Source organism: Tursiops truncatus, chromosome 10 (genome assembly GCF_011762595.2).
Source record: "Tursiops truncatus isolate mTurTru1 chromosome 10, mTurTru1.mat.Y, whole genome shotgun sequence".
In the NCBI taxonomy this organism is placed as follows: Eukaryota; Metazoa; Chordata; class Mammalia; order Artiodactyla; family Delphinidae; genus Tursiops; species Tursiops truncatus.
The window spans coordinates 10,061,258-10,088,073 of NC_047043.1; the positions used below are offsets into that span (position 1 = coordinate 10,061,258).

Here is a 26,816-nt window from a genome sequence, read left to right on the forward strand (position 1 = left end):
GTACAAAGGAAGGATGCTAGCGGGTAACACTGGGAGTTGGTTGAATAATTCACTTGTTTCCTTCCTTCACCACAGACCTATCCAAAGGGCCCGTCCGAGTCTTCTTCGGCATCAACGCGGGCTAGGTCTGCCTTTGTGGACTCGCCTTTCATTTGAGCTGTTGAGGGGTAGGGTCTCCCTGACCTCATAAACCAACATACTCTCATTCCTGCACACCCCGGAGTTTGCATACCGTTTGCACATACACTTTCTTTGTGTCTAAGACACATACCCAGAAAGTATTACAAACCTATCTTGCAGAGAGCACTAAATTTAACACACAGATGTGGATTCACAAATCGAGAATATAAAACTGTTGTGTGTTGGGCTTCCCTGGTGGCGCAGTGGTTGAGTCCGCCTGCCGATGCAGGGGACACGGCTTCGTGCCCCGGTCCGGGAAGATCCCATATGCCGCGGAGCGGCTGGGCCCGTGAGCCATGGCCGCTGAGCCTGCGCGTCTGGAGCCTGTGCTCCGCAATGGGAGAGGCCACAACAGTGAGAGGCCCGCGTACCGCAAAAAAAAAAAAAACTGTTGTGTAAGGTTTCTGTCACCTGATGGGAAAGGTAGGACAGACATGGGAAGACCCACACCCATGCACAGACACCCCGCGTGTACAGAGCGAGACGCTGCAGTGTTATTAAGAGACAGCCTGGCTGTCCGGCTGAATAGGCCTGGAGGCAGCTCAGGAGTTAGTAAACTCCCTCACAGAGCCCTGGAGAAGTCCAGGAATCAGGAGCCCTGTGTCCCCTGGGCCCTGCCCCTCACGTGTGTGTGATGCATCAGCTGCCTCTCTGGACCTCGCCTTCCCACCTATAAATTCACGGATGGACCAAGTGATCTAAACGTCATAGGCTGACCACATCCATCTCTCCGTCCCGCAGCTCAGCCAGAGGCCCACAGTGGAAGAGCTGAGAGAACGGAAGATCCTCATCCGCTTCAGCGATTACGTGGAGGTGGCCGATGCTCAGGACTATGACCGCAGGGCCGACAAGCCCTGGACCCGCCTCACCGCTGCCGACAAAGTAAGAGGGGCGGGGCCACACGGCCAGCTGGGTGCTGGGTCTCCAGCTTGCCGCCCGGAGACTGCGTGGAGCTTGGGCGCAGAGCCAGGGTGCCTGGGTCGGTACTGGGGGCTGAGTGGCCGCCGGGCAGGCTGCGGTGCTGCTCCCGGCACCTTTCCCCAAGGGCTCCAGACAGCGTGCAGAGAGGGCGCTGAGCTGGTCCTCCCCTGCTCTGGAGAAGGCTCAAGACAGATGCGTTTCATCCATACACTAAGGGGACCTCTGCTTGGGGATCCTTGGTGATTCTTATCCAGGCACCACGAGGAACTGGAGGGTAAGGGCCTTTAAAAAAAAAAGTGTAAGACAATAACGCTGTGCAGTGTGCAAGTGACAGTAAGGGGACTTGGGTACACCGGGGACCTTCTCCTAGAGTCCTGCCTTTGCCCCATCCCTTCCCGGGGCAGGTGGCTTCCTCACCGGCCATGCAGGAGGTCACCCGGAGCCTGGCCTCTGGCTGGAGTGTGAGCCCAGGGAAGCCGCTGCACTTGGGAGGGGGAGAGGGGGAGGGAACTGACTCGGCCAGAGGCACCTCCCAGAAACCGTCCCCCTCCCCCCGCCCCACCCGGGCAGGCCAGCCCCCAGGTCCTGAGGAGTGGAAACCTCACCTCTCCTCTCTAGGAATCATGGTGAGCAGCCCCCAGAACCGGCACCCCTCCCCTCGGGCAGGAGACAGGCCCCGGGCAGTTGTGTCACATAGATGTGACCTCGCTCTGTTGTTCACACTCTCACTGCAGCGTGCTCGCTGACCAAGGCTGAGGGAACTGGCAAACGTCAAGGGAAGGTACCAGCTAGAATCCTAAGCAGCTGTGAGGGAGCCTATCCAGTTCCTCCGGGGCTGCTGGGAAGCAGTGCCCACACCTCCCACCCACCCCCCCAAGCCAGGCACTTTAACCGAGTGCCTTCCTTCCTTGGGAGGAGCCATTCTGATCCTATGTAAAGACTTTTCCAGGGGGTGGTGGGGGGATGAATTGGGCGATTGGGATTGACAGGTATACACTGATGTGTATAAAACTGATGACTACTAAGAACCTGCTGTATAAAAAAATTTTAGAAAACGAAAACAAAAACAAATACAGGTCAGGAGAGAGGTGAGACAGGCACTCACTCTACACTAAAACTAGTAATTGTAAGACAAAGATAAATTTTTGTAGAGCAATGTATTTTTTTGTTTGGGATATTTACCAATTGCTGGTATAGTCTTCTGGTCCCATATCAAGGGCTACATCTGGAGGACTCAGACCATAGCGTTCCTTCCATGGCATAGAAGACATTCCCATTGGTCTCTCTTAGACCATGTGGTTTTACTGCCTTAAGGAAGAGGAGCTTCCTTGGAAGGAACGAAGAGGGAAGCCCCCAGCCAAGAAGAGGGAACATCAGGTCAGCTCCTTCCTGCCTGGGGGAATAGTGGGAAGGAAAAAAAGAAAAGGAAGCTTATGGAAGTACCTTGTCAGGGTTCTTAATCGCCTGTCTTCAGTCACATTTTTCAGGCAGAATTGTGAGAGTAAGAGTGAGATGATACGGTTGAAATTTCCAGAAAGGAATAGATAAACTGGAGGACAGCCACACCAGCAGCAAGTGTGGTACCATGTCCACTTTGTCCCAAGTACTAGCATTGCTCTGGTAGACGGAATTGGCTAGGCCAGTGGGCCTGAGGTGGTGGCCCTCGTTGCTAATGGTTTGATAAGGAGATAAAAACGCTTTGAGGACTAGCGGACCAGCAGCCTCAGAAGCAGATTGCCTGGACTTCAGCCGTAGGTGAGGACATGAAACAATGGTTGTGCTGGAGCATAGCGCTCTGGGATCAGGCTGGATAGAGAATACAAAGTACTGAACACAGTGCTTGGCACACAGTGCATGTTAATGATCACAGTAACAAGAATACGGTCAACTATCGTGTGACCATTAAAATGTTTACAAATAACTTTATCTTAGGAAGAAACGCTTGTGTTATTACATTTTTAATGGAAGGGTACAGAGTGTGTATCTTTAATATAAAATACGCACAAAGAGGACTGTAAAGAGAAATACCGTAGTATTTAGAGTTACGAGTCTTCCAGAATGTATCCACCTGCTTTACTGTTGCTGGACAGCGCTGCTGTGAGGAATAATGCTGCTATGAACGTTCTTTTTCCATGTCTTTTCATTCACGAGTGCACACGTTTCTGCTGAGGTTGAATCTAGAAGTAGAATGTGTGTGTCCTGCAGTGTGGAGAGGGTTCGCTGCTTTAGTAGTAATGCCAAAGAGTGTCCCAAAGTGATTGTATGAATTTACACACTCACCAGCAGCTTATGAGAGTTCTCATCGTTGCCCATTTCGGTGAACACGTGGTATCATCTTAGCCCTTTTGGGTGGGTGTGCACTCTCATGGGCTTCTCTTCCTTGCAGGCTGCCATTCGGAAGGAGCTCAATGAATTTAAAAGCACTGAAATGGAAGTTCACGAATTGAGTAGACATTTAACAAGGTTAGTATCAAGTGGGTTTTTTTCCCCTCCAATTATAACATTTCCCCGCAAACTGAGCTATCCTAGCTGCTTCTGGAGGACAAGTGGTGAGGTGGGTGCAGTGAGGGGAGAAGATAAAAGAAAGAGCTACGTGGGGATCCACAGGTTCCACTGTGGTTTCTCAAAGTAAGGGAAGGAGCATGAAAGGCCCAGGCTGAACGCAGCCTTCTCAAAGCCTAGTTTTTAACTCATTCAAACTGAAGATCTGCTAAATGCCAGACCACCAACAGGGTGGGTATTTATGAGAACATAAGCTGAGGAGAAAAGATCACTTGCCAATGTACAGCCAGTCAGCGGAGACCAAACTAGGATAAAGTACCGAATCCACATGGGACTTGGGAAGCGGGATCACGCCTGATTCCATGTCCTTCTCCCAGACAGTCGTGTGTGATGCTACCTGGGGAAACTGAAGCACAGAGAGATAGGAGGGGCTTATACAAGGTCACAGGGCTAGTCAGCGACGGAGCCGCTGACTGAGTTCTTCTGACCCTCTCCTTTGGTGAACATCTGGAGAAACAGTGCCTGACTCGGAGACGCGAGGCTGGGGTCCCCACCTTGCTGCTGAGTCCTTGCCTGGGCTGAGGGCCCCGGGAGCTCCAGGCTAAACTTCTCCAAAACCAGAGGTGAACTCGGTGGGCCAACAGTTCTTGAGGGGTACTGTGGAGATGTATTTAAGCCTCCCCGTGGCTGTCAGAAACAAGGAATTCGAGGATGGAGATCTTGGAGTGTCCAATCCGACACCTTTCGCAGCCCCCGGGTCTTGACTGAATTATTTGTTTTCCTAGGTTTCACCGACCTTAACAGTCGAATTCCTCTTGAGTGCTATGCTGTCTTCAAAACATAAGTTTATAAGAACCATAAGTGCTGGTATTTATTCACTTCCCCATTACGATGTAAATCTTCTGAACGACCTTTTTTTAAAAGAAGAAGAAAAGGAAAAGGAAACACAAGCAGGATGGCGATGGTTACGGCTCCGTGGTCAGAGGTGCTGGTGCCACTGCTGATAAGGGACTGTGCCCTGCCCCGGGCAGGGCCGAGGACACCGGAGACTTTCCAGCACTAGGAGAAGCCCTGGGCCTCTCCGGCCAGGCTGGCAGGTACCACGTTTGTTCAGGCTCCGGCGAGCCTTAGGCGACAGACACTTTGGAGGCAGAGTCCAAAGGAAGCCGAGGCGGTGGATCTGGCCTGGGATGACTGTGCAAAGCGGGCGAGCTGGCTGGTCTTCTAGACTTGGCCAGATACGCTGGCTCCAGGTGTGCCACGTGGCTTGGGGGGCCCTGAGGCGGCGGCTGCTGAGGGAGCAGCGTCCTCCTCTCCCTCCAGCTATCACCCAGTCCGTGAACTGAAGGGAGAGCCCTTTTCTGGGGGAGCCTGTGGCTGACAGTGCGTGCTCCAGGCCTGGAAGGCTGGCACGAGGCCTGTCCTGTCCCCTCAGGCTGAGCCGGGCTGCCTTCCAGGAAGCTCTGGTTTAGAAGGGGAAAGTTGTCAGTAGCAAAGCCCGGTGTCACGGGTGATCTTACGCATACCAACAGCCACGGGTGGCGTGGTGGGATCACACGTGTGAGCATGAGACCCCTTTTGAGGGCATAAAGGCTGGGGTGACAAACTGCTTGGCCCATGTTCTTCATTTTCTCTGCGTGCCCCAGGGCTGGTGACCGGGTGGCTTGGCCGTTAATGGCCTTTGAGTCGAGGACCGATGCCTGCAGGCCAGAAACCATTCCTGAAAGGCTGAATTTCCAGCCGCTGGTGGACTGGTCCTCCAGAACCACCTGAGGGCCTTCCAGGCTTGCTTTGCACTGAAGAGTCTGTGCAGAAGCCCCAGCGCTGGGCAGACGCCAGCCATACCTGCTGTGCTGGACCTTCCATGCCTGCTTCTCTGGGGAGCATCCTTCCTCTCCCCCTTGATGCTGGTGAGGGTGACTGGAGATGTATCTCTGACCACCCTCCTCTCTCGGGACCACAGGAAAGCAGCGGTGACAGGGTAGGTGAGGGTAGGATGTGCAGTGGAGGAGGGGCCTCTCCAAACCCTGACTGCGCTCTGAAGGAGGCCGCTTGAGCTGCTTCCGGTTTCCTTCCTGATGGAGCCTGTAGGGCCCTCAGCCGTGCAGCTCTGCTTGGCGTCCTGCCGTGATCCTGTAGTTCCTACCAGCTCTCCCAGTGACGGCTTGCTCCCCGCCACAGAGGCCCAGGCTTTAGAAAAGAGTTAACTGGTCCCCACCCCAAAACGCGTGGGATCAATTTACTCTTGGGCTCCACAGCCATGGGTTAGGCCAGTTCCTTTTCCGCTGGCACTCACGGCCCTTGTGGCCGGCGTCACCGTGCACTTGGCAGGGAGCTTGGGGCAGCATTCCAGGCAGTGCCCGCCGGCTCGTGCCAAGCTGGTGCACGCTTTCCTCCCAAAGCCTGGCGCCCAGCCCCAGGAGGACGTGTCACCCCATCCTTTTTTCTCTGAATGGTGAATCCGCATAGCTACGGCCGTGGGTGGGGTGACTGATTCAGGGAAGATGTGGCCAGGGGGGTAGCGTGGCTGTAAACAGCGTCTTCCCGAAAGGCTTACTGACCTTTGAAAGTGCACTTGGCACGCCGAGGGACGTGGGGCTGTGCCGTGTAACTCCTCCGCGGCGGGCGCGTCTTCCAGGCTGAGGTGCCCGCCGGGCCAGGATCTGAGTCTGGGCTTCCTGTGGCTCGCGGTGGCCTGGAGCGACAGTCAGCCTGCCCCTGGCCCAGGAGCGAGTCCTAAGGGACCTCACTCCGCTGCCTGGACGCCTCGCAGAGGCCAGTGGCTTCTCTGCTGGCCTTGGTTCCGGGCCTTTCAGACTCCCCGGGAACACGATGCCTAAATCGAGTTCCCCGCAGCTAGCCAGCGGTCCCGGGTGCCCGCCCAAAGTGCCCTACGGTTGTAGCCACTTTGTGCGTGGAAGAAACTGAACGCAGTTTCCACTTCTCCTCCTGCAGGGCAGCCTTTTCCCGAAGTAACTCCCTGCAAGTGGAAGGGTGCCCCTCCCGTGTCACCACCCGCGAGCTGGGCTCTTCCAAGCCCGCTGTAAGCAGCTCAGCAACTTCCGTAGGTCACAGGATGAGCCCTCTGCTGTCTTTCCTTCCTTGAAATCTTGAGGTCTTTATAGAAATCTATCCAAATTTCCTTTTTGCCACATTGTTGTTATGACAATTGAAAAATATGTTTCTTTCTTTCCAAGATGACGATTCCATATTAAGGGGGAAAGAGAAGATGGGCTGGCTGGTTTACAAAGCATCCCTTTTCTGGAAAAGCTGCAGTTAGAGCCTTTTTCATTTGCATTAGCATCAGAAGAAAAACGTTGAGATTTCTCAAAATGTTCCCCTCTCGAAATCAAATCGCCCCAAAGTCCCCACCCCATCCATGACGGAAGAGACGGCCATCAGCCTACTTACTGTTTCGAAATTGTTGATATTTTCCTCCCCAAAGGCCCTCAAAGCTCTGTAAAACTTTAGCCTTTATGTCAGATTAGAGAAACCAAACGACGTGACGGTTGATGTGATGAAAACCTCCGAGCTTATTTTTCTCCTGCTTATCAACGTGTATTTATATTTGCCGAATGAAAATCATGGTGTGTGCTTCGGTGAATGGAATTTCAGGCTCTCCCTGTGCACAGCCAGTGGGCGAAGGTCACCTTAAACAACTTTTTCTTCCCAGTTGTCTGTTGATCCCCAAACCGGTTGCTTTTTTCCAGTTGCTTCCCGGGTGTCTGTACATAGTTTGTCTTTGTATCAGAGCACTCTCCTGTGTTCTGCTGTAACAGCCACCGGCTGTATGAGGAAGACAGTGTGAATAGAACACAAATTAAACTGGATCTCTATGGCCTAGGTTTTGTACATACAGAAACTGCATGGTATTTAAATTATTGTTTGTCTCTAATGATGTATGCAGTTTCTTTCTTTAAAAACAAACCAAAAAAAAAAAGTCTTAAAAACAAATCATTTCCTTGACTCCTGTGTTGTTTTATCGACCACCAGCAGGAACCACCGAAAATTCTTGGTTTGGCTGGGGTCGGGGGAAGGGGTAGGTCAGCACATCGGCAAAGCAGCAAGTTATGAGGACACAGAACCAGCTCATGTTATTTGGTGTTATCGGTGAAGGAAGGACTGTTGGACACAAATAACTTTCTAGATGAGTCGTAGCGTACAAAAGTTTTTTTTCTTCCAAACTTCTAAAGAATATCTAAATGTATTTACCAACTTTCTGTCCTTTAGTAACCTGGGAATGATGACTATAAGTTACTGCCCCGAGGGAAGGCCCCAGGCAGCTTTGTTCTTTGAATACTTACCTCTGCCCCCTTTCTTGAGCAACCTGAGAATTTGCTTTATAGGACAAAGACCTTCTCCGCTCAACCTTTTGGTCCTGTCTTGTCTTTTTGAAGGTTTTAGGGGAAGCAAGAAGGGCTGCAGTGCTTGCTGGCTGCGTTTTAGGTGGTGGGATTGTTGATAATATGCCCTTGGTCTGGTAACCTAGGAAGGTGGCTCTGGGAAAGAGGACCTGGCGTTCCCCTGCACCACTGCCAGGAAGCACCTGGGCGTCCTTTCAAAGCACAGATGCTGACTCCGAGGGCTAGGTGGGCCTGGGATTCTGCATTTCCAACTAGCTCCCGGGCCGTGCTGATGCCCCTGGTCCAGGAATCACACTTCTGAGCAGCAAGGGCGTGGGAGATCAATCCAATGGGAACCACCTTCCCTGTGCCTGGGAATCACCAGCCTCAGAAGATCGGCGTGACCACTCCTCATAACAAGCGGGGGGCACTGTTTTCTTTGCTGAGCAGCAGCGGCAAAGCCCTATTGGGGGTCCGTGTGCCTGCATCACAGTCTGCGCAAGCTCTCACCTGTGCAGGAAGAGGGGCGCCAAGCTGGCGGGGCCGCAGCAGAGAGCGGCAGCAAGCGGTTACAGAAAGGATTGCAGGTTGCAGGCTAAGAGCGTCTCCATCATTCTGCCGTCTCCTCACTCCAGAATTCTCTGACCTCAAGTCAGAACTTGACTGCAGCTGCCTAGGGGAGTGAAAGGACTAGAATAAGAACAGCTCCAACAGGCTCTGGCCCGCAAGACGGAAGGAAACTGGCCATCATCCTAAGAGAAAGCTCTTAACGAAGTAAAGAAGGTCATGGCTACACATTCTCAACAGGTAGAGGACCTGGTGTGTCCACCCTTGGAGCATCGTATGACGAAGTGGTGGCCCTGCCACGACATCTAACTGGACAGTTTTGGCCAAGTCACTTAATTTCTCTGGGCATCAGCGTCCTCCTCTGGAAAGTGGGGACACTGAACTAGGTGTCCTGTAGTGTCCTTTAGGACATCAGCTTTCTAAGGTTTGGGTTTATCTGAATTTTTCAAACACTAAACTTAGTCTTTAGCAAAGAGTAAGCTTTGGGTAAGTCCTGCTGGGGAAGGCTCTCGGAGAACAGCTTGGATGCCACACCTGCCACCCCTCCCTGCCTTGGGCTGGCCTCCTGGAGGGCTGCTTGGCACTGGACCTGCGCTGTCTCACGTGTCTTCGTGGGGGCTTGTCCCAAAGCTGCTGTCAACCAGATTATGCCGTCCCGCCTCCCCCTTCCTCTGGGCAAAGCATCCTGGAGGGGCTTGTAGGCTTGAGCAGTGATGCTTAAGAAACGGCCCACTGTCCCCTACAGTGCCCCCAAGTTCAAGGGCACCTCAGATGTGGGTACTTACCCCTGATTATTAATGCAAAGGACGAGTTTGATGCTGGGAACGTTTCCTGGCTGGCTCCACAGGGCCTAAGTGCTGTCCTGGCCTCAGATGACTCCATGTCTACAGCTACCACTCAGATCCACCCTGAGCTCCTGACCCAGGTGTCCAAATGTCACAAAGCAGCAGTGTGGGTCACATCGATGCCCTGGGCTCAAGTTCTGGCTCTTCCACCCCTTACTAGCTGTGCAGCTTTGGACAAGTTACTTCATCTCACTGTGCCTCGGCTTCCTCATCTGTAAAATGGGAATAATGGCACCTATTTCTAGCCTGGCAGGATTAAATATGCGTAAGGTGCTCAGCACAGGGTCTGACACAGAGTTAGGCCTCACTACATGTTAGCTCTTGAGGACCTGGCTGAATGGCAGAGCGGGAAGACGCTGAGCTCACCTCCTCTCGTGGGCACAACAAAATTACAACTGTTTGCAGAGCCACTGCTGATGAGAGAGACTGGAATCTAGCAGAAAAGATCTTCTACCACTAAAGATATAAAGAAAGAACCACAAAAAGACGGTTAGGAGGGGCAGGGGCAGGTTTAGCCAAGACCCACACCCCAGGGTGGGCAGCCCACAGAAGGAAGGATACTTATAATGGCAGAGGTTCTCCCCGAGGAGTGAGGGGTCCAAGCCCTACATCAGGCTTCCCACCCTGGGAGTCCTGCACCAGGAAGACAAGCCCCCAGAACGTTTGGCTTTGAAGGCCAGCACGCTGACTTTGAGGAGAGCCAGGGGGCCACGGGAAATAGACTCCAGTTGTAAAGGGTGCTCACAGAATCTCACACGTCAGGACCCAGGGAAGAAGCGGTAATTTGAAAGCAGCCTGAGTCAGACCCACCTGCTGATCTTGGAGAGCCTTCCAGAAAGGCAGGAGGCAACTGGAACTCACATTGGGGTCACAGACACTGTGGCAGCCATTTTTGGGAGCTTGTCTACCAGGAGAACACCAGAGCTGGCAAGCACCATTTTGGAATCCTCTCTAGCTTCTTAGCACCAGCTTCTTAGCTGCTCCGCCAGTCAGCCTGTCAGGAATAGCACTGGGACACCTCAGGCCACGCAACTAACAGCGTGGGGATACAGACCCACCCACCAGCAGGGCTGCTGCCTTAGGACCCCCTGAGCCCACAGCTGCCCAGGGACACAGCCCTGTCCAGAGGGCCCAAGAACTAACCCCATACACCAGTGTGCCAACACTAGCCCTGGGACCCACCCACCAGTGGGCCAGCACCAGCTCCAGGACCCCCAATCCCTGCAGCCGGACACCAGGATCCAGCTCTGCCCACCAGACTGCCAACACTAACCCCAGGACCAGCCCCACACACGAGTGGGCAAGCACCGGCCCCAGGACCCCCTGGGGCATGGCCCTGCCCACCAGCAGGTCAACACTAGATCTGGGAACCCCAGTCCCCACCCCCAGAACGCAGCTCTGCCCACCAGTGGGCCAGCCCTAGCCCCAGGACACTCTGAGATTCCACAGCCAGCTGTCTCAGGACCCAGCCCTACCAACCAGCAGCCTGGCAACGAACTGGACCAGGGGCCAGCCATACCTACTAGACTACCAGCAGCAGTCAGCTGACCACAACAGGAGAACCCAGGCAGCCCACATAGGGGGCACCCCTACAGCATACATACAGCTCTGCTGACCAGAGGTGAGTGCACTGCTGGGATGCATAGGACGTCTCCTACAAAAGGCCACTTCTCCAGGGTCAGAAAATGTAACCAACCTGCCAGATACATAAAAATAAAAACAGCAAATTAGGCAAAATGAGGAAACAGAGGAATGGGTTACAAGTGAAGGAACAAGATAAAACCACAGAAGTAGTAAGTGAAATGGAGACAGACAGGCTAGCCAATAACGGTTCAAGGTAATGATCACAAGGACGATCAAACAGCTCGGGAGAAGAACGGATGAATACAGATACAGAAGTTAGAAGTTTCGAACAAAGAGTTAGAAAATACAGAGAAGAGCCAAACAGATGAATACAATAACTGAACCTAAAAATACAGTAGAAGGAATCAACAGCAGATTAAACGATAGAGAGGAACAAATTAGTGACCCACAAGACAATAGTGGCAATCACCGAGGTGGAACAGAAAAAAAGAATAAAAAGAAACGAGGACAATTTCAGAGACCTCTGGGACAACATCAAGCATGCTAACATTTGCATTATAGGACTCCCAGGAGGAGGAGGGGAGAGAGAGGGAGGGAGGGAGGGAGGGAGGGAGGGAGGGAGGGAGAGAGAGAGAGAGAGAGAGAGGGAGAGAGAGAGAGGGAGAGAGAGAGAGGGAGAGAGAGAGAGGCAGAGAACATATCTGGAGACATAGTAGCTAAAAACTTGCTTAACTTGGGAAAGGAAATAGACGTCTACCTTCAAGAAGCACAGGACCAAACCAAAGAGGATCATACCAAGACACATTGTGATTAAAATGGTAAAAATTAAAGATAAAGAGAATATTAAAAGGAAAATGAAACAAGTTATGTACAAGGGAACTCCCATAAGGCTATCAGCTGACTTTTCAGCAGAAACTCTGCATGCCAGAAGGGAGTGGCATAATATATTTAAAATGATGAAAGGGAAAAAACCTATAATGAAGAGCACTCTACCCAGCAAGGCTTTCATTCAGATTTGATGTAGAGATCAAAAGTTACACAGACAAGCAGGGCTTCCCTGGTGGCACAGTGGTTGAGAGTCCGCCTGCCAATGCAGGGCACACAGGTTCGTGCCCCAGTCCGGGAAGATCCCACATGCCACGGAGCGGCTGGGCCCGTGAGCCATGGCCGCTGAGCCTGTGCGTCCAGAGCCTGTGCTCCACCACGGGAGAGGCCACAACAGTGAGGCCCGCGTACCGCCAAAAAAAAAAAAAAAAGTTACACAGACAAGCAAAAGATAAAAAGAGTTCACCACCACCAAACCAACTTTACAAGAAATGTTAAGGGACTTCTCTAAGCAAAAAAGAAAAAGCCACAACTAGAAACATGAAAATTATGAACAGTAAAAGCCGATTGGTAAAGGCAGTACAGTAAAGGTAGTGAATCAACCACATGTAAAGCTAGTAGGAAGGTTAAAAGACAAAAGTAGTAAAATCATCTATATCTGTGATAAGTAGTTAGGGGGATACAAAAAGTTGTAAAAGATGATGCCAAAAAAAAGTAAATGTGGGAGGAGGGGAGTAAAAATGCAGGGTTGTTAAAATGTATTTGAAATTAAAAGATCAGCAATGTAATTACATATATACATATAGATTGCTATATATAAACCACATGGTAACCACAAACCAAAAACCTATAATAGATACACACAAAAGAGACAGGAATCCAAACATAACACTAAAGGTAGTCATCAAATCACAAGGGAAGAGAATAAAAGAAACAAAAAAGAACTACAAGAACAGCCACAAAACAATTAAGAGAATGGCAATAAGTACATACCTATCAATAATTACTTTTAACTGTAAATGGATTAAATGCTCCAATCAAAAGACAGAGTGTTTGAATGGATACAAAAACAATACCTGTATATATGCTGCCTACAAGAGACTGACTTCAGATCTAAAGACACACAGACTGAAAGTGGGGATGGGAAGAGATATTCCATGCAAATGGAAATGAAAAGAAAGCCAGGTAAACAATCCTTATATCAAAGTACTGCACCAGTTTACATAGTGACATGCTAGGCCACAAAACAAGTTTCAGTAAATTTAAGAAAAATGAAATTCATATCAAGCATCTTTTCTGACCACAACGCTATGAAATTAGAAATCAAGAAAAGAACTGCAAAAAAACCCACAAACACTTGGAGTCTAAAACAATATTCTACTAAACTAACAGTGGATCACTGAAGAAAAAAAAAATCAAAAAACACCCAGAGACAAATCAAAATGTAACACAGCAATCCAAAAATCTATGGGATGCAGCAAAAGCAGTTATAAAAGGGATGTTTATAGTGATACACGTCTACCTCAGGAAACAAAAATCTCAAACAACCTAGCCTTACACATAAAGGAACTAGAAAAAGAACAAACTAAACCCAAAGTTAGTAGAATAAAAAAAATCAAAGATCAGAGCAGAAATAAATGAAATAGAGACTAAAAAACAATAGAAGAGATCAATGAACCTAAGAGCCAATTCTTTGAAAAGATAAAATTGATAAACCTTTAGCCAAACTCATCAAGAAAGAGGGCCCAAATCAATAAAATCAGAAATGAAAAAGGAGAAGTTACAACCTATAAACAGAAATACAAATGATCATGAGATTACTATGAACAACTGTACACCAATAAAGTGAACAATCTAGAAGCAATTGACAAATTCCTAGAAATGTACACTCTCCTAAGAATGAACAAAAAATAAAAAATATGAACAGACCAATTACCAGAAATGAAATTAAGTAATAAAAAATTCCCAATAAACAGAAGTCCAGGACCAGATGGCTTCACAAACACTTAGAGAAGAGTTAACACCTGTCCTTCTCAAACTATACCAAAAAATTGCAGAGGAAGGAATGCTTCTGAACTCATTCTGTTAGGCCAGCATCGCCCTGATTCCAAAGCCAGAAAAGATATCACAAGCAAAAAAAATTACAGGCCAGTATCACTGATGAACCTAGATGCAAAAAAATCCTCAACAAAGTATATCAGCAAACTGAATTCAATATTGCATTAAAAGGATCATACATCACGATCAAGTGGGAGTTATCCCAGGGATGCAAGGATGGCTCAACATCTGAAAATCAATACGATACACGTTAACAAACTGAATAAAAATCACATGATCATCTCAACAGATGCATAAAATTCAACATTCATTTATGATTAAAAACTCTCAAAGTGGGTATAGAGGGAACATACTTCAACTTAATAAAGGCCATATATGACAAACCCACAGCTAACATCATACTCAACAGTGAAAAGCTGAAAGCATTTCCTCTAAGATCAAGGATGCCCACTCTAACTACTTTTATTCAACATAGTATTGGAAGTCCTAGCCACAGCAATTAGACAAAAAATAAATAAAAGGAATCCAGATTGGAAAGGAAGTAGTAAAACTGTCATGTTTACAGAAGACATGATACTATTACTTAGAAAATCCTAAAGATGCCACCAAAAAATAACTACAGCTCATCAATGAATTTGGCAAAGCTGCAGGATACAAGATTAATATACAGAAATCTGAATTTCTATACACTAACAACAAACTATCAAAGAGAAATTAAGAAAACAATCCCATTTATCATTGCATCAAAAAGAATAAAATACCTAGTAATAAACTGACCTAAGGAGGTAAAAAAACTTGTACTTGGAGAACTATAAAACACTGACGAAAGAAACTGAAGACAACCCAAATAGATAGATATATCACATTCATGGATTGGAAGAACGTTATTAAAATAATCAAAATACCCAAGGCAATCTACAGATCAAATGCAAATCCTATCAAGATACCAAGGACATTTTTCATAAAACCAGAAAAAATCTAAAATTTGAGTGGAAACGTGAGAGACCCTGAATAACCAAAGAAATCTTGAGAAAGAAGAACAGAGCTGGAGGTATCACACTTCCTGATTTCAAGATATACTACAGGGACAAAGTGAGAGAGTGGCATGGACATATATATACACTACCAAATGTAAAATCGATAGCTAGTGGGAAGCAGCCGCATAGCACAGGGAGATCAGCCCAGTGCTTTGTGACCACCTAGAAGGGTGCGATAGGGAGGGTGGGAGATCCAAGAGGGAAGAGATATGGGGATATATGTATATGTATAGCTGATTCACTTTGTTATAAAGCAGAAACTAACACACCATTGTAAAGCAATTATAGTCCAATAAAGATGTTAACAACAAAAAAGATATACTACAAAGCTACAGTAAGCAAAACAGTATGGTACTGGCACAAAAACAGACACAGAACAGAGTCCAGAAATAAACCCAAGCACTTATGGTCAATCTACGACAAAGGAGGTAAGAATGTACAGTGGGGAAAAGACAGTCTCTTCAGTAAGTGTTGCTGGGAAAATAGAACAGCTACATGTAAAAGAATGAAATGAGAACATTTTCTCACACTATTTACAAAAATAAACTCAAAATGGGTTAAAAACCTAAATGTAAAACCAGAAACCATAAAACTCCTAGAAGAAAACACAGGCATAACATAACATAAACATAACATAATAAACATAACATAAACATAACATAATATGTTAAACATAATATGTTAAACATAACATAACATAAATTGTAGCATAACATAACTTTAACATAAATTGTAGCAGTATCTTTTGGATCTGTCTCCTAAGGCAAAGGAAACAAAAGCAAAAATAAACAAGAGACCTAATTAAACTTAAAAGCTTTTGCACAACAAAGGAAACTACTGACCAAACAAAAGGCAACCTAAGGAAGGAATGGGAGAAAATATTTGCAAATGATATGACCAGTAAGGGGTTAATATCCAAAATATATAAACAGCTCATACAGCTCAATATCAATAAAACAACCTGATTAAAAATGGGCAGAAGACCTGAATAGACATTTTTCTAAATAAGACATACGGATGGCCAACAGGCACATGAAAAGATTCTCAGTATCGCTAATCCTCAGAGTAATGCAAGTCAAAAACACAATGAGATATCACCTCACAAGTGTCAGAATGACTATCATCAAAAAGATCACAAATAACAAAAGTTGGCAAGCATATAGAGGAAAGGGAACCCTAGAACAGTGTTGGTAGGAATGTAAATTGGTGTAGCCATTGTGGAAAACAGTATGGAGGTTCTTTAAAAACCTAAAAACAGAATACCATATGATCCATTAGTTCCACTCCTGGGTGTATATATGAAGAAAATGAAAACACTAATTTGAAAAGATACATGCACCCCAATCAATGTTTATAGCAGCATTATCAACAATAGCAAAGATATGGAAGCAACCTAAGTATCCATCAATAGATGAATGGATAAAGGTGATATAGTATATATATACAATGGACTGCTACTCAGCCATAAAAAAGAATGAAATGTTGCCATTTGTAACAACATGGATGGATATGGAGGGTAACATGAAGTAAGACAGAGAAAGTCAAATGCTGTATGTTATGACTTATATGTGGAATCTAAACTTAAAAAGAAAACAAATGAATATAACAAAACAGAAAGAGACTCAGATATAGAGAACTAGTAGTTACCAGTGGGGAGAGGGAAGGGAGGAGGGGCAAGATATAGGGAGGGGATTAAGAGGTACCAAAAGTTAATTAATCTTCAAAAACATGATTCTCTTGACTACAGAAAGAAAACAGTGTCTTTAGATTTTAAACTTCAAGCTTTGCTATCATGTTTAGCAACTATGGTTTATGACTTCCTTACAAAATAATGTAAAATTTGCAACACTAAGCAAACCTACCAAGAAACAATTATCCGTAGTTCCCCCACTGGATTTTCATATGAGTTATCTACCAAGTTTTATCATTTGTACTTTTCACAAAATGTTAATTTCATATGTGCTTACACTTATATTCTACTTTTTCAATTACCTTTCTTATGTGAAGTTTCTTAGTCTTTAATTTTTTTCACCTTATATAATCCAATAAAAACTGATATTCCATAAAAAAATTTAAAAATAAATGTTAGCTCTTATGCTTGACACACGTTTCACAAGCACCTCAAACTCTGTGTGTCCCAGACTATCGTTTTCCTATGTTCAGACCCCACCCCTCTGCCCCAGTCCCATTCTCCTCTTATTTCTTTTTTCAGTGAATGGCATTACCTAGAAGTCACCTCCCTCCTTTCCGCTTCCAGCTGATCGTGAACACTTGCCCGTTAGTTCTAGAAGCTCTTCCACTGCTCTAATTAAGGTCCTCATCTGCCTGCATGTTCACACTCGTGATTCTCCATACCTGTGGCTGTAGCCAGTCCAATCCTGCTGCCAGTCCTCTGGCCAAACACAAGCTTCCGTGCACCCCTCTCCTGCTTGACATCTGCAGTGGGCCCCACTATCCGACCAATAACATCCCGATCTCCAGTCCACCATCCTCGGAACCAGTGTGGCCGGTTCTCCTGCCTAGGGGTCCCGGAGCAGACCCCCATGGTGTGTGTGGCCCGGGAGCCCTGAGAGGGGGCTGGCCACGTGACCATGCTGCGGTGACCCCCCTCAGGGACAGCCAGCGCTAACTAGGGGCTTCGTGGACTTAAGCTTCCCTAAACAGAGTCCAAGAGAGCCTTCACTTTGATGACCTCAGAACTCTATTGAGGAGTCAGAACACTCATACATACCAAAAAAAAAAAAAAAGCCACGGTATGAATGCCTAGTTGTCCCCTGTGGTACCTGACTGTGGCACCCCAGTTTCCAACTGCAGCTGTCTGGGCACTTGATTCCTGTTGCCGCCACCGTCTGCAGCTCCCAAATATTAAACACTCACTGTGTACCTGGCACCGCGCTGCACCATTTTCACGCACAATTTTATTTAATCCTCACAATGCCTCAGCTTCCAAAGCCGAGTGTGTTCAGCTCTAGAGCATTGCTCTTAACCTCCCTGCTAGGCCGATGTATGCGTTGCTTCGCCTCCATTTTGCTGAGTTCACACTTTCTCAGCTTCCGTCCAGTTATCCCAGTTCCCTGTCTTAGGTGATACCATCACCTTCTGACACCGAGAACCACAGATCAGGAAAGATACCCACCTGCCTCCCAGCCTCCAGGTAGGGAGACGCTGTTTCCTTAACCTAGCTCTTCCTCCCCGCTCCTGTGCACTGCCTGCCTGTGTGCCCGCCAGTGGGGACCTCCCACCACCAGACTGTCAGCCAATACTTATGACTTCCTGCGAGGGAAATGATGTCGAACGAGGCTCTTGCACAGTGTGGGTCCACCTAGCACTGTGGCAGAGACAAGAAGAGAGCAGCATGCCGCTGGGTCCACAGAGGAAGAACACATCTGACAATCAGTCGTGGGTGGGCAGCCAGGCCGTTTCCTAAGTGCTGTTTTTGGTTTTAAAAATAAGTTCTGCTCTTTATGTGCCATTAATCAAAAAATGCTCTCATTTCATAATAGGAAGCCATGATCATCCAATCATGAGGTTTAACGTGAAGGGGTCTTGTTACGTGAACTCATGAATCCGTTTGCAGAGGAAGGAAAAGTAAACCACAAAAGCAGAATTTAACTGATTCTCCTCCCAGGCTGTGACAACCAGCTAAGACGCATGCTACCCTGAGCTGGACTTGCACACACCCATTTCTTTTCTCCTCCGTAAGAGATTGCAACTTTGCATCTTGTAATTGCAGAGGTTCAGTGTTTCCTACGTGGTGAGATCATTGCTGTTTTTTTAAATTTCTTTAATTAAGCGCGCGCACACACACACACACACACAAGAGACAAGATGATGGAAGACAGGACAAAAAATTCCATCTGTTCCTTAATTACCAGCCTGGAGCAGGATGGTTGTCATTGACACCTTGTCCAGGGCGGGTCTCACAGGGGGGGTCCCACGCGAGGCTGCATCCTTATGAGGGCTGTGATTTCAGAGTCTCCACCCAGGAGGCGGCAAGCCCCGTCTCTTCAGCTACACAAATAAAGATATTTTACACATGAGTTGGGCTTATCTCAAACTCCCCCCCACCAAAAAATTAGGGTAAAGGCCTTGGCCCCGCTCCCCAGGGGGCTGGCCTTGTTCACACTATGTGCTGCCTTGACGTCTGGGTCGCAGGGACGCTGTTCCAAGCCAGCATTAAAATGCTTCCCGTCACCCCCGCCAGCCTCAGCCCCTGCTCCAAACCCTCTCAGCCGGGGCAACACAAGAAAAGCCCCTGGTCGCAGTTTAACTGTCTTGGGTTTTCCTCAGTTCTCTCCCACTGACCTGGTTACCACAGCCCCAGAGCGGGCAGGGCACGCCCCTGTGCTGTCCCTTCTTTCGTCCTAGAAGGTATGCACAATACCCCGCTCACGTCTCAGCTGACAGAAGCTGCTTGTGAGGAAGGGACTGGGGTGGAGGGACAGTGGCCGTGCACCGCATACTTTCCTGTCCTGGCTGCCTTTTATTCCCACGTGCACATAGCCCTTTCCCATTAAAAAGTTTAGTTACAACTATTTTTTTAAAAAGGTGGGCAGGGGATTGAAAGTACATACCTGTGCTCGTTGCCTCTGTCATCCCTGAGCAAGGAAACTGACCCATGTGGACCATGTCCACTCAGACGGACCTTGTTTCAATCATATCAAAAAATCTAGGAAGAGGCTGCAGTAAGGAAGTGGCATTTTCAGACCATCTAGCGGCTGGTCAGAAAGATGGAGCCCCACATGGCCCAGCTGTGAGAGGTCCCCTCCCCAACTGCCAGCAGTCCTATTTCGGCCTCTGCTCTCCATTCTCTGTGTGCAAGGAGCTAAGATGCCTCTTGATAGTTTCAGTTCATTGTAAGGACATGGTTTTTGCCCTCCAGGGACCAGTTGGCACCGTGTGAGTGGAAATAGTGCAGGTGCCCAACGTAAGGAATTGGGGTGGGCAAGAGAGGAAGATAGAGAGAGATGGCTTCAGGTCTGGAAGATGGTTGAGAGAAAGTGGCAGCAAAAAGGTGCTCTGGTTTGGACGAAGGAGGTGTGGACAGCTGTGCTGTGGTTGAAGACATCTCACTGCAGGTTCCAGGCAGCAGGAGAGTATGCACACTCACTGCTGACCCCCCAGCCCATCCGGCTGCCCCAAAGCTAGGAGCTGGGGCACAGTCCTGTGGGTTTCAGCAGCAAAGCAGTGCTGGAGCCGAGATGCTGCCAGCCACCTCGCAGGCCTCGGCTTAAAGCTCAGGGCTGGCGGAGGAGGCCTGAGGCTTCCCAAGGGCCAGCTGAAGGCTACTCGTGCCACCCCACTTCCTCGGAACAAAACCAGCCTCTCATTCATGCAGACAGGGCACTCAGTCCAAGCCCTTTCGGTTCCAGCAGAGGCTGCAGTGCTCCGTGGCCCTCGGGGCACCAAGGTGGGCACCTCTAATGGAAGCACTGAAACATGCATCAGTGCCTGCACCCGAGCTGCACCCCTGCACGGCCCCTCGCTGCTCACATCAGCAGCGGCCACTGCGGCCAGCTGGTCTTTGCATCCTCTCCTTCATCCTGAGACCCACCCCTCACCCAACACCGGCAGAGTGAGTTCTGCACCTCGCACTATGTTGGACTCTGTCATCCATCGCCCCCATTTTACGGGCGTGGGGACTGAGGTTAAAGGAACAGGATCCTACCACTAGGAAATGGCAAAGCTGAGCTGAGCACCCTGGGCTCCTGACCCTCAATCCAGTTCCCCTGCCTCTACATGACTAGGGGATCCCACAAAGGATGCTCAGAAGGACGACAGTTTTAGACACAGATTTCAACCCGTGTCTGCCCTGCTAAACTGCACCTGCTCTGGTGGGGTCAGTTACCACTGGGTTTAGCACCCTTCACGTAATAGGAAACCTGTCAAATACTGGCTGAAACAACCGAATTTTTTGTTTGTTTTAATGTAAAGGAAGTCTGGAGTTAAGTAGGGAAGGGCTTGTGGTACCATCAATGTGCCACAGCTCTGTGTTTTTGCCCCACCATCCTCACCATGCGACTTCCATCCTTGAGGTTGCCTCATGTCCTAAGATGGCTGCTGGAGTTCCAGTCATTCTGTATGTGTTCCAGGCAGGAAGTAAGAGGAACGGTTACCTGACCGTGGAGTAAATCCGCCGTGAATAAAAACCTTTTCTGTAAGCCCTACCTAATGACTTTGCTTCTATCTCATTGTCCATTCCTCTGCATCAAGACTGGGAAATAAAGTTTTGTTAACACACTCCTGCCTCAAATAAAATTGAGGTTTGGTTAGTAAGGAAGGGGAGGATAGATATGGGTGGTTGGCTGCTACAGAGCTACTCTCAGTAACGAGCTGACTCGTGATAAGGTGAGAGTGAAACCACCTCCAGTGACCCAGCGAGGAGAGCAAATAATTCATAGGACATCTGTGTCTCACTACTGAGATTATAAGGTACTTCATCACATCCTGAATATAAACTTTTAGCAATATCCCCAACATCCCCTAGAAATGAAGCCAGACTAATTTAAAAATGAGAAAATGGCACAGGTAGGTAGCATTCTCTGTAGCTTTTCTTTCTTTAGCAACCCGGGTTAAAGCTCTGACAAGGTACAATCTGAAATCTACAGTCCCTGCCTCCTTGCTATGCAAACTCTGGTTCCCAAGGACCAACATCATCAGGGAGCATATTAGAAATGCAGAACCCCAGGCCCCACCCCCGAGCTACTAAATCAGAATCCGAATTTTAACAGGGGCCCTAGGGGATTGCCATGTATGTAAGTTTTACAAATGGAAGACTTAAAGCACCTGCAATGGGCCTCTGATCTCCTAGAACACTTCTCAGGAAGCATCCTAAGATGCTGAGTGAGACTGTAAGTCACAGTGTCGCCTCTTTGAAGAGAACACACATTTCACCCGTTATCGCTGTGACTCAGTAACACCTAATGTTTACTGAGTGCTTACCACGCGCCAGGCACTGACACGAGGGTACTGTGTGTCCTGCTGCATTCAACGCTCCTAGCAATCCTGTAAGGTGGCTACCATCACTATCATGTTACACAGGAGGACACCGCGCCAAGGTGCCCAGCCAGCAAGCTCCTCAGGGGTGTTAAGGCTCAGAGGACAGATAAGGGCAGTGTTTCAGGATGAGGGAGAAGCTTGGCATGGTGAAGCACGCTCTAGCCAGGGATGGGAGCCAGGAGGCCTGCGTTCCAAAGGCTTCTCAGCTACCAGTGGGTGACCTGGTACAACCCCCGTCACCACCCAGAACCTCGCTTTTCTCTTCTGAGTACTGGGGAGGGGAGTGTCGACCAGGTGACTGGCACGCCTTCCTCCAGCGGACGCTCAAGTCCAGGTGTGCCTCCCTTCTGATCCCGAAGTCAGTCAGCCTTGGCAGCGGCCAACCCCGACTTTATCCAGATCCACCCGACTGCCGCCGGGGCTGGCCAGAGCCCAACTCAGTCTACAGACGCAGATGTTGGACACCCCAGGGGACGCATACATCTTTCCAAGCTATCAGAGGCGAATACACACAGCTGCTCCAGCCGCCCCCTGCCCCCTCACCAGCCTTCTCACTAGACTCAGGTGCAGGGGAAGGAGCCGGGCAAAGCCCACTTCCCGTCAACTTCCAGAATTAGACTTGATCGGAAATGTTCCCAAGGAAACACCTGGCCATGCCAGACGCTGCTTGCCAAAGCTGCCAGTGGGGCATTCCCACTCTGCCCACCTCATTGCAAAGGGCCGGCCATACCACACTCAGACCGGCCGGCAGAAACCAGAAATAAGCAGTGAAGGGAGACCACTCAGATGCAGTCCACGATGGAGGGCGCCTGGTACCCCTCCTGGCACCTGTGCAGGGCATGTCCAGTCACCAGGTTTGTCAGATGGAGTGGGAGCTTCTGAGAGTGTCTCCCTGTTCACAGTGGCCCCTGTACAGTGTCCCTTGCTCACCGGCCCTGCGCTGCCATGGACACAGGGAGGCTCCTGGGGGCCATGAGTCTGTCTCCATGGGGATGGATGATCGATCCACAGGCAGCTCCAGACCCAAGATGGACCACAGGCTCTTTCCCATGGATTTAGGAAACGGGGCCAAGAGACTGTCTCCAGAGGCTGGACCTGTACCAGATAAACTTAGGACCTCAGGGTAAGGCATCTTCCACCAGAGCAACCTGGACAGCAGAGAGAGAAACAGCAGACACACAGAGCAGGTCAAAGATAAAGGGGGCCAGAGTCTCTTTAGTCCTGTCCCAGATTCTAGCCCTACCCCCAGTGGGTTCTGAACCTCTGTGCTTTTTAGAGGGAAAGCACATGGAGTTTAATTAAAGTTCGAGACCACCAAACCAAAGACTCCTGAACCATTATGCATGAAACATTACAGAAGCTCAGAAGCAGGAGAAGGCACGTGCGTGCAGCTTGGAAATTAACAAGGGGCAGTTTCAGATAGGCCTTGAAGCCCAGGGCAGATTCAAACAGAGGCAGAGCCTGGCCACAGGCTTGCAAACCACGCTATTCGAAATTGTTCAACATTCCTCAGAGCTCTGTACTTTTTTTTTTCTTTTTTTTTTTGCGGTACGCGGGCCTCTCACTGTTGTGGCCTCTCCCGTTGCGGAGCACAGGCTCCGGACGCGCAGGCTCAGTGGCCATGGCTCACGGGCCCAGCCGCTCCGCGGCATGTGGGATCTTCCCAGACGGGGCACGAACCCGTGTCCCCTGCATCGGCAGGTGGACTCTCAACCACTGCGCCACCAGGGAAGCCCTGTACTTCTTAAAGTGCTTTCACATTAAGCTCACCTGATGCTCACAGCAAGTTGAGGAGTAAGCAATTCCAGTACCTTCCTGAAGGTAATGGGGAAACAGCTGCAGACTGAGTGATCTTGGGTCACAGAACTAACGGGTCAGCGCAGAGGCTCAGACCCTCCCCAGCACCCACGCCTTCCAAGGCTCTTTGTCACTCTTGCATGAATAAGAGAAGGGGACAAAGACCCATGCATTGCAGAGTAACTAACTTTCCTCCAGAGCTTCTGGGCAAGCCCAGGTCACCTCCACCCTACGTGGCAGCTCAGGAGTGAGAGGTCCTCTTAAAGACTGAGAAAACAAAATACATACCTGTTTAATATGTCTTCCCTGCATGATTACAAGCTCCAACAGGGCAAATACAACTTAGCAATTAAACTCAGTACCTGGGCCATTAATGGGAGTGTGTTCAAACTCAGTACCTGGGCCATTAATGGGAGTGTGTTCAAATCTATTTCATGATTGAATGAGAATGAAGACGAGAACAAGTGAACCACAGAGTGGAAAGGGGAGAGAGGAGGTGGGGACGCAGGCCTGCCGGGGCATGGACACAGCCTCTGACAGAAGCGAATCATCCAAAGCTCTCCTCACTGCCACCCTCACAAGCCTTCATGGCATTAAGCCCAGAGGGCGGGCAGGGAAGGGATACCAACATTTCCAACAAGTACCCGGTTGCTACTTGGTAAAACTCTAGGGAAAGAAGGGTGACGGGAGACAAGCAGAAAGAGACCAAACAGGAGGGTCAGAGGTTAGCGTGAGCTCCAGCAGGCCCGAGCACCCCTGTATGAGTTCCTAGTAAACGACCAAGTAATCCCTAGGCTTTAGGTGTGATGCTGAGGTCTGAACCCCGATCGCCTGCTGTGCTATTCTGCTGGGGGTTCTGCTCGGTCGGGACAAGCTTCTTGAAGGATTTTTTCCTTGTCCTCTGATCACGTTCTCCAACCCCCCTCTGGGTGGTGGCCCTACAGTGAGACCAGCCCCGAGTGAGGAACTGTCACCTCACCTAGCAAGGAACCGCCCACTCACTTTTTAACCTCCATAGGGCAAGGCTGGCAGACCAAAAAGGAAAGGGAGTGACTGGTGAGGAAGGCAGTGAGGGGCCGGCACCCCAGCCTGCCCTGCAGGCCTCCGGGAAAGTTCCTCCCCCCCTCTGTTCACATCGCCCTCCTCCTCCATCCACCCCTCCCCGGCCTCTTCAATCTGGCCTCCTGCCAGGAGCCACGAGCAGTTTCACTTGGCACAGATTCTAAAGGAGAAACAGCTCTTTGTTCCATCCACCAGAGGAAAAGGTCCCCAACTCCTGCTACAAAGACACCTTTTCACCTGTCAAGGCAAAGAAAAGCAGCCTCTAGGCCTTCCAAACCCAGAACACCCAGCTGAAGACAAAAGCTGCTTCTCCTCTGGGACCACTGGAGGATGCAAAAGGCAGAGGCAGAGGCCCTGCCAGCCATCCACACCCCTAACCCCTCCCAGAGGCTGCCTCGGGCTGCAGCGCTGCTCACAGAGGCTGTCACTTAGGCAGGAGATTGGACATAGTCCTGGGCACACGTGCTCTATTTTTACCCTCCCCACCCTCAGAGACTTCACTCCACATTCTGCATTTTCAGGGAGGAAAACTAAACCCCCAGTCACAGTGGGGAGCTGACGACCACAGGGCCCAGGGTGATGCTGCAGCAATTCAAGACGAGGCCGTCTTGTCTCACACCCAGAACAAAAGAGGATGGAGGCCTTTAGAGCTCTTTCCACACATCGCGGGATTTGAGGGTTGCCCACAGTTTTCAGGCAAACTTTCCATTAACAACAAAAAAAAGCACTTCATGCTAATGAACCCTGACCTCATTTCCTGAAGTGGCCTCACACACACACACAAGCCTGCGTGTGTACAATCTGTCAGTTTGATTTGTCATCAGGCAAAAGCCACACACACACACCCCAACCTTCCCTGCCCTCAGATCTAGAGCTTCTCTCATCTATGTTTAAGGCGACGCTGTAAGAAGGAAGAACTAGAAACTCAACTTAGTAACGTTAAATCCCAGTTTTCCAAGGCAGGGGGAGAACCCCACAATTAGCCACCACAGTTTTGGCCACAACCGAAACCCTGGGTTTCTGCAGTATCCGGACAAAACGTCTCGAATAAAGGGAACGTGGGGCTATTTTCATCAGGAGCTGTGCTTCTCACAGCAGGCAGTGAGCAGAAACATCTTCAAAATACTGCACTCTCAGTAAAATAAAATTCTGATACTGAAATGGAATTGGATCCTCACCTCCTCTGTGTCCCTAGAGTGGGCCTTAAATTCTGCCCAGATGGAGCCCTTTCGTTGTCTAAGGAAAACGCGTGATAATCAGATTGACAAAACAAAACAAGACCCAAGACCCACACCCTATAGCAGACAAGGTTTTGCCAAACAGGGTTTGACAGCATATACTGTACTTGCAGAATATTTAATTTTCTATCCCTCAGCAGTAGGGCAATAGTCTTCCGTTTTGGCTCATCTGGACCCTCACCAGAATTTTAAGCGGAACTCCAGCCCCTTCGGCCCCCTCCCCGCCAGGTGCACTCCCTCCCTCTCCCCCCACCTCCCCCCTGCTCTGTGAGGCCTGCCCCTGCTTCTCCCAGTGCCGAGGTGGGAGCCAGCAGTTGGGATTCACTAACAGCACTTGACCTTATAATCTTTACCAAAAAGTTGTGCAAACTTTTATGGTTTGTAACCGTATGTGGCTCATAAATTAGATAGAAGTAAAGCGCTTATGACTTCTGTGAATTTCACATAAACCCCACGTTCACTCACTAGGTAGCGGACAAGTGCAGCAGGAACTCCTCGCGCGCTTTTGCTCACATCTCCTACTGGATTCAAAGTTCTTCGGGGCAGAGGCGATCACTGGATAAATGTAAAGTATTAACTGTAAGCACAGTTTGCTTTAAGAAGTTTTCTTATGAGTGTATTTTTGATTAAAAAAATTAAATACTCTTGGATATGTTACTTTACACATGGGCCAGCTGGTTTCAACAACTCCGTGTGCTCTGAACTCTCTCTACAGCTATTTTCCACATTAGGCAGGGACTGAACTCTCAAGAGTGAGAGCTCCATAATTCCATGTCTCCTCTTTTTTGGGCAGAGGGATGGGGGCGTGGAGAATCCAACTCACCACTCGGGCTCCTGCAGGTCTGACAGGTGCATGAA

At 49.0% G+C, this 26,816-nt stretch overlaps 1 protein-coding gene and 1 long non-coding RNA gene across 10 annotated transcripts in view; one reads left to right on the forward strand and one right to left on the reverse strand.

Annotated features, from left to right (window-relative positions):
- LOC101331229 (phosphatase and actin regulator 1) overlaps window positions 1-4,648 on the forward strand; it is a 303,689-nt gene extending 299,041 nt beyond the window's left edge. For 7 of the 8 annotated variants that reach the window (XM_073810338.1, XM_073810336.1, XM_073810339.1 and 4 more), the window contains 2 exons: window positions 922-1,062; window positions 3,488-4,648. In XM_073810338.1, the coding sequence (XP_073666439.1) occupies window positions 922-1,062; window positions 3,488-3,733 (387 nt within the window). In that variant the 3' untranslated portion in view covers window positions 3,734-4,648. The remainder of the gene's footprint in view (window positions 1-921; window positions 1,063-3,487) is intronic. The other variant, XM_033863836.2, reaches the window with a different exon arrangement.
- Window positions 1,057-26,175, reverse strand: LOC117313788 (uncharacterized). 2 transcript variants are annotated; one of them, XR_012334339.1, is made up of 10 exons: window positions 24,057-26,175; window positions 18,735-24,020; window positions 10,169-11,054; window positions 9,725-9,814; window positions 8,457-8,619; window positions 4,158-7,389; window positions 3,880-4,009; window positions 3,382-3,524; window positions 2,284-3,300; window positions 1,057-1,383 (listed from the first exon to the last, which is right to left on the reverse strand). It is a non-coding gene; the product is annotated as an uncharacterized lncRNA (long non-coding RNA). The 2 variants fall into 2 exon arrangements; XR_012334338.1 differs by having other exon boundaries at window positions 18,735-26,172.
- Window positions 26,176-26,816: the final 641 nt, after the last annotated feature.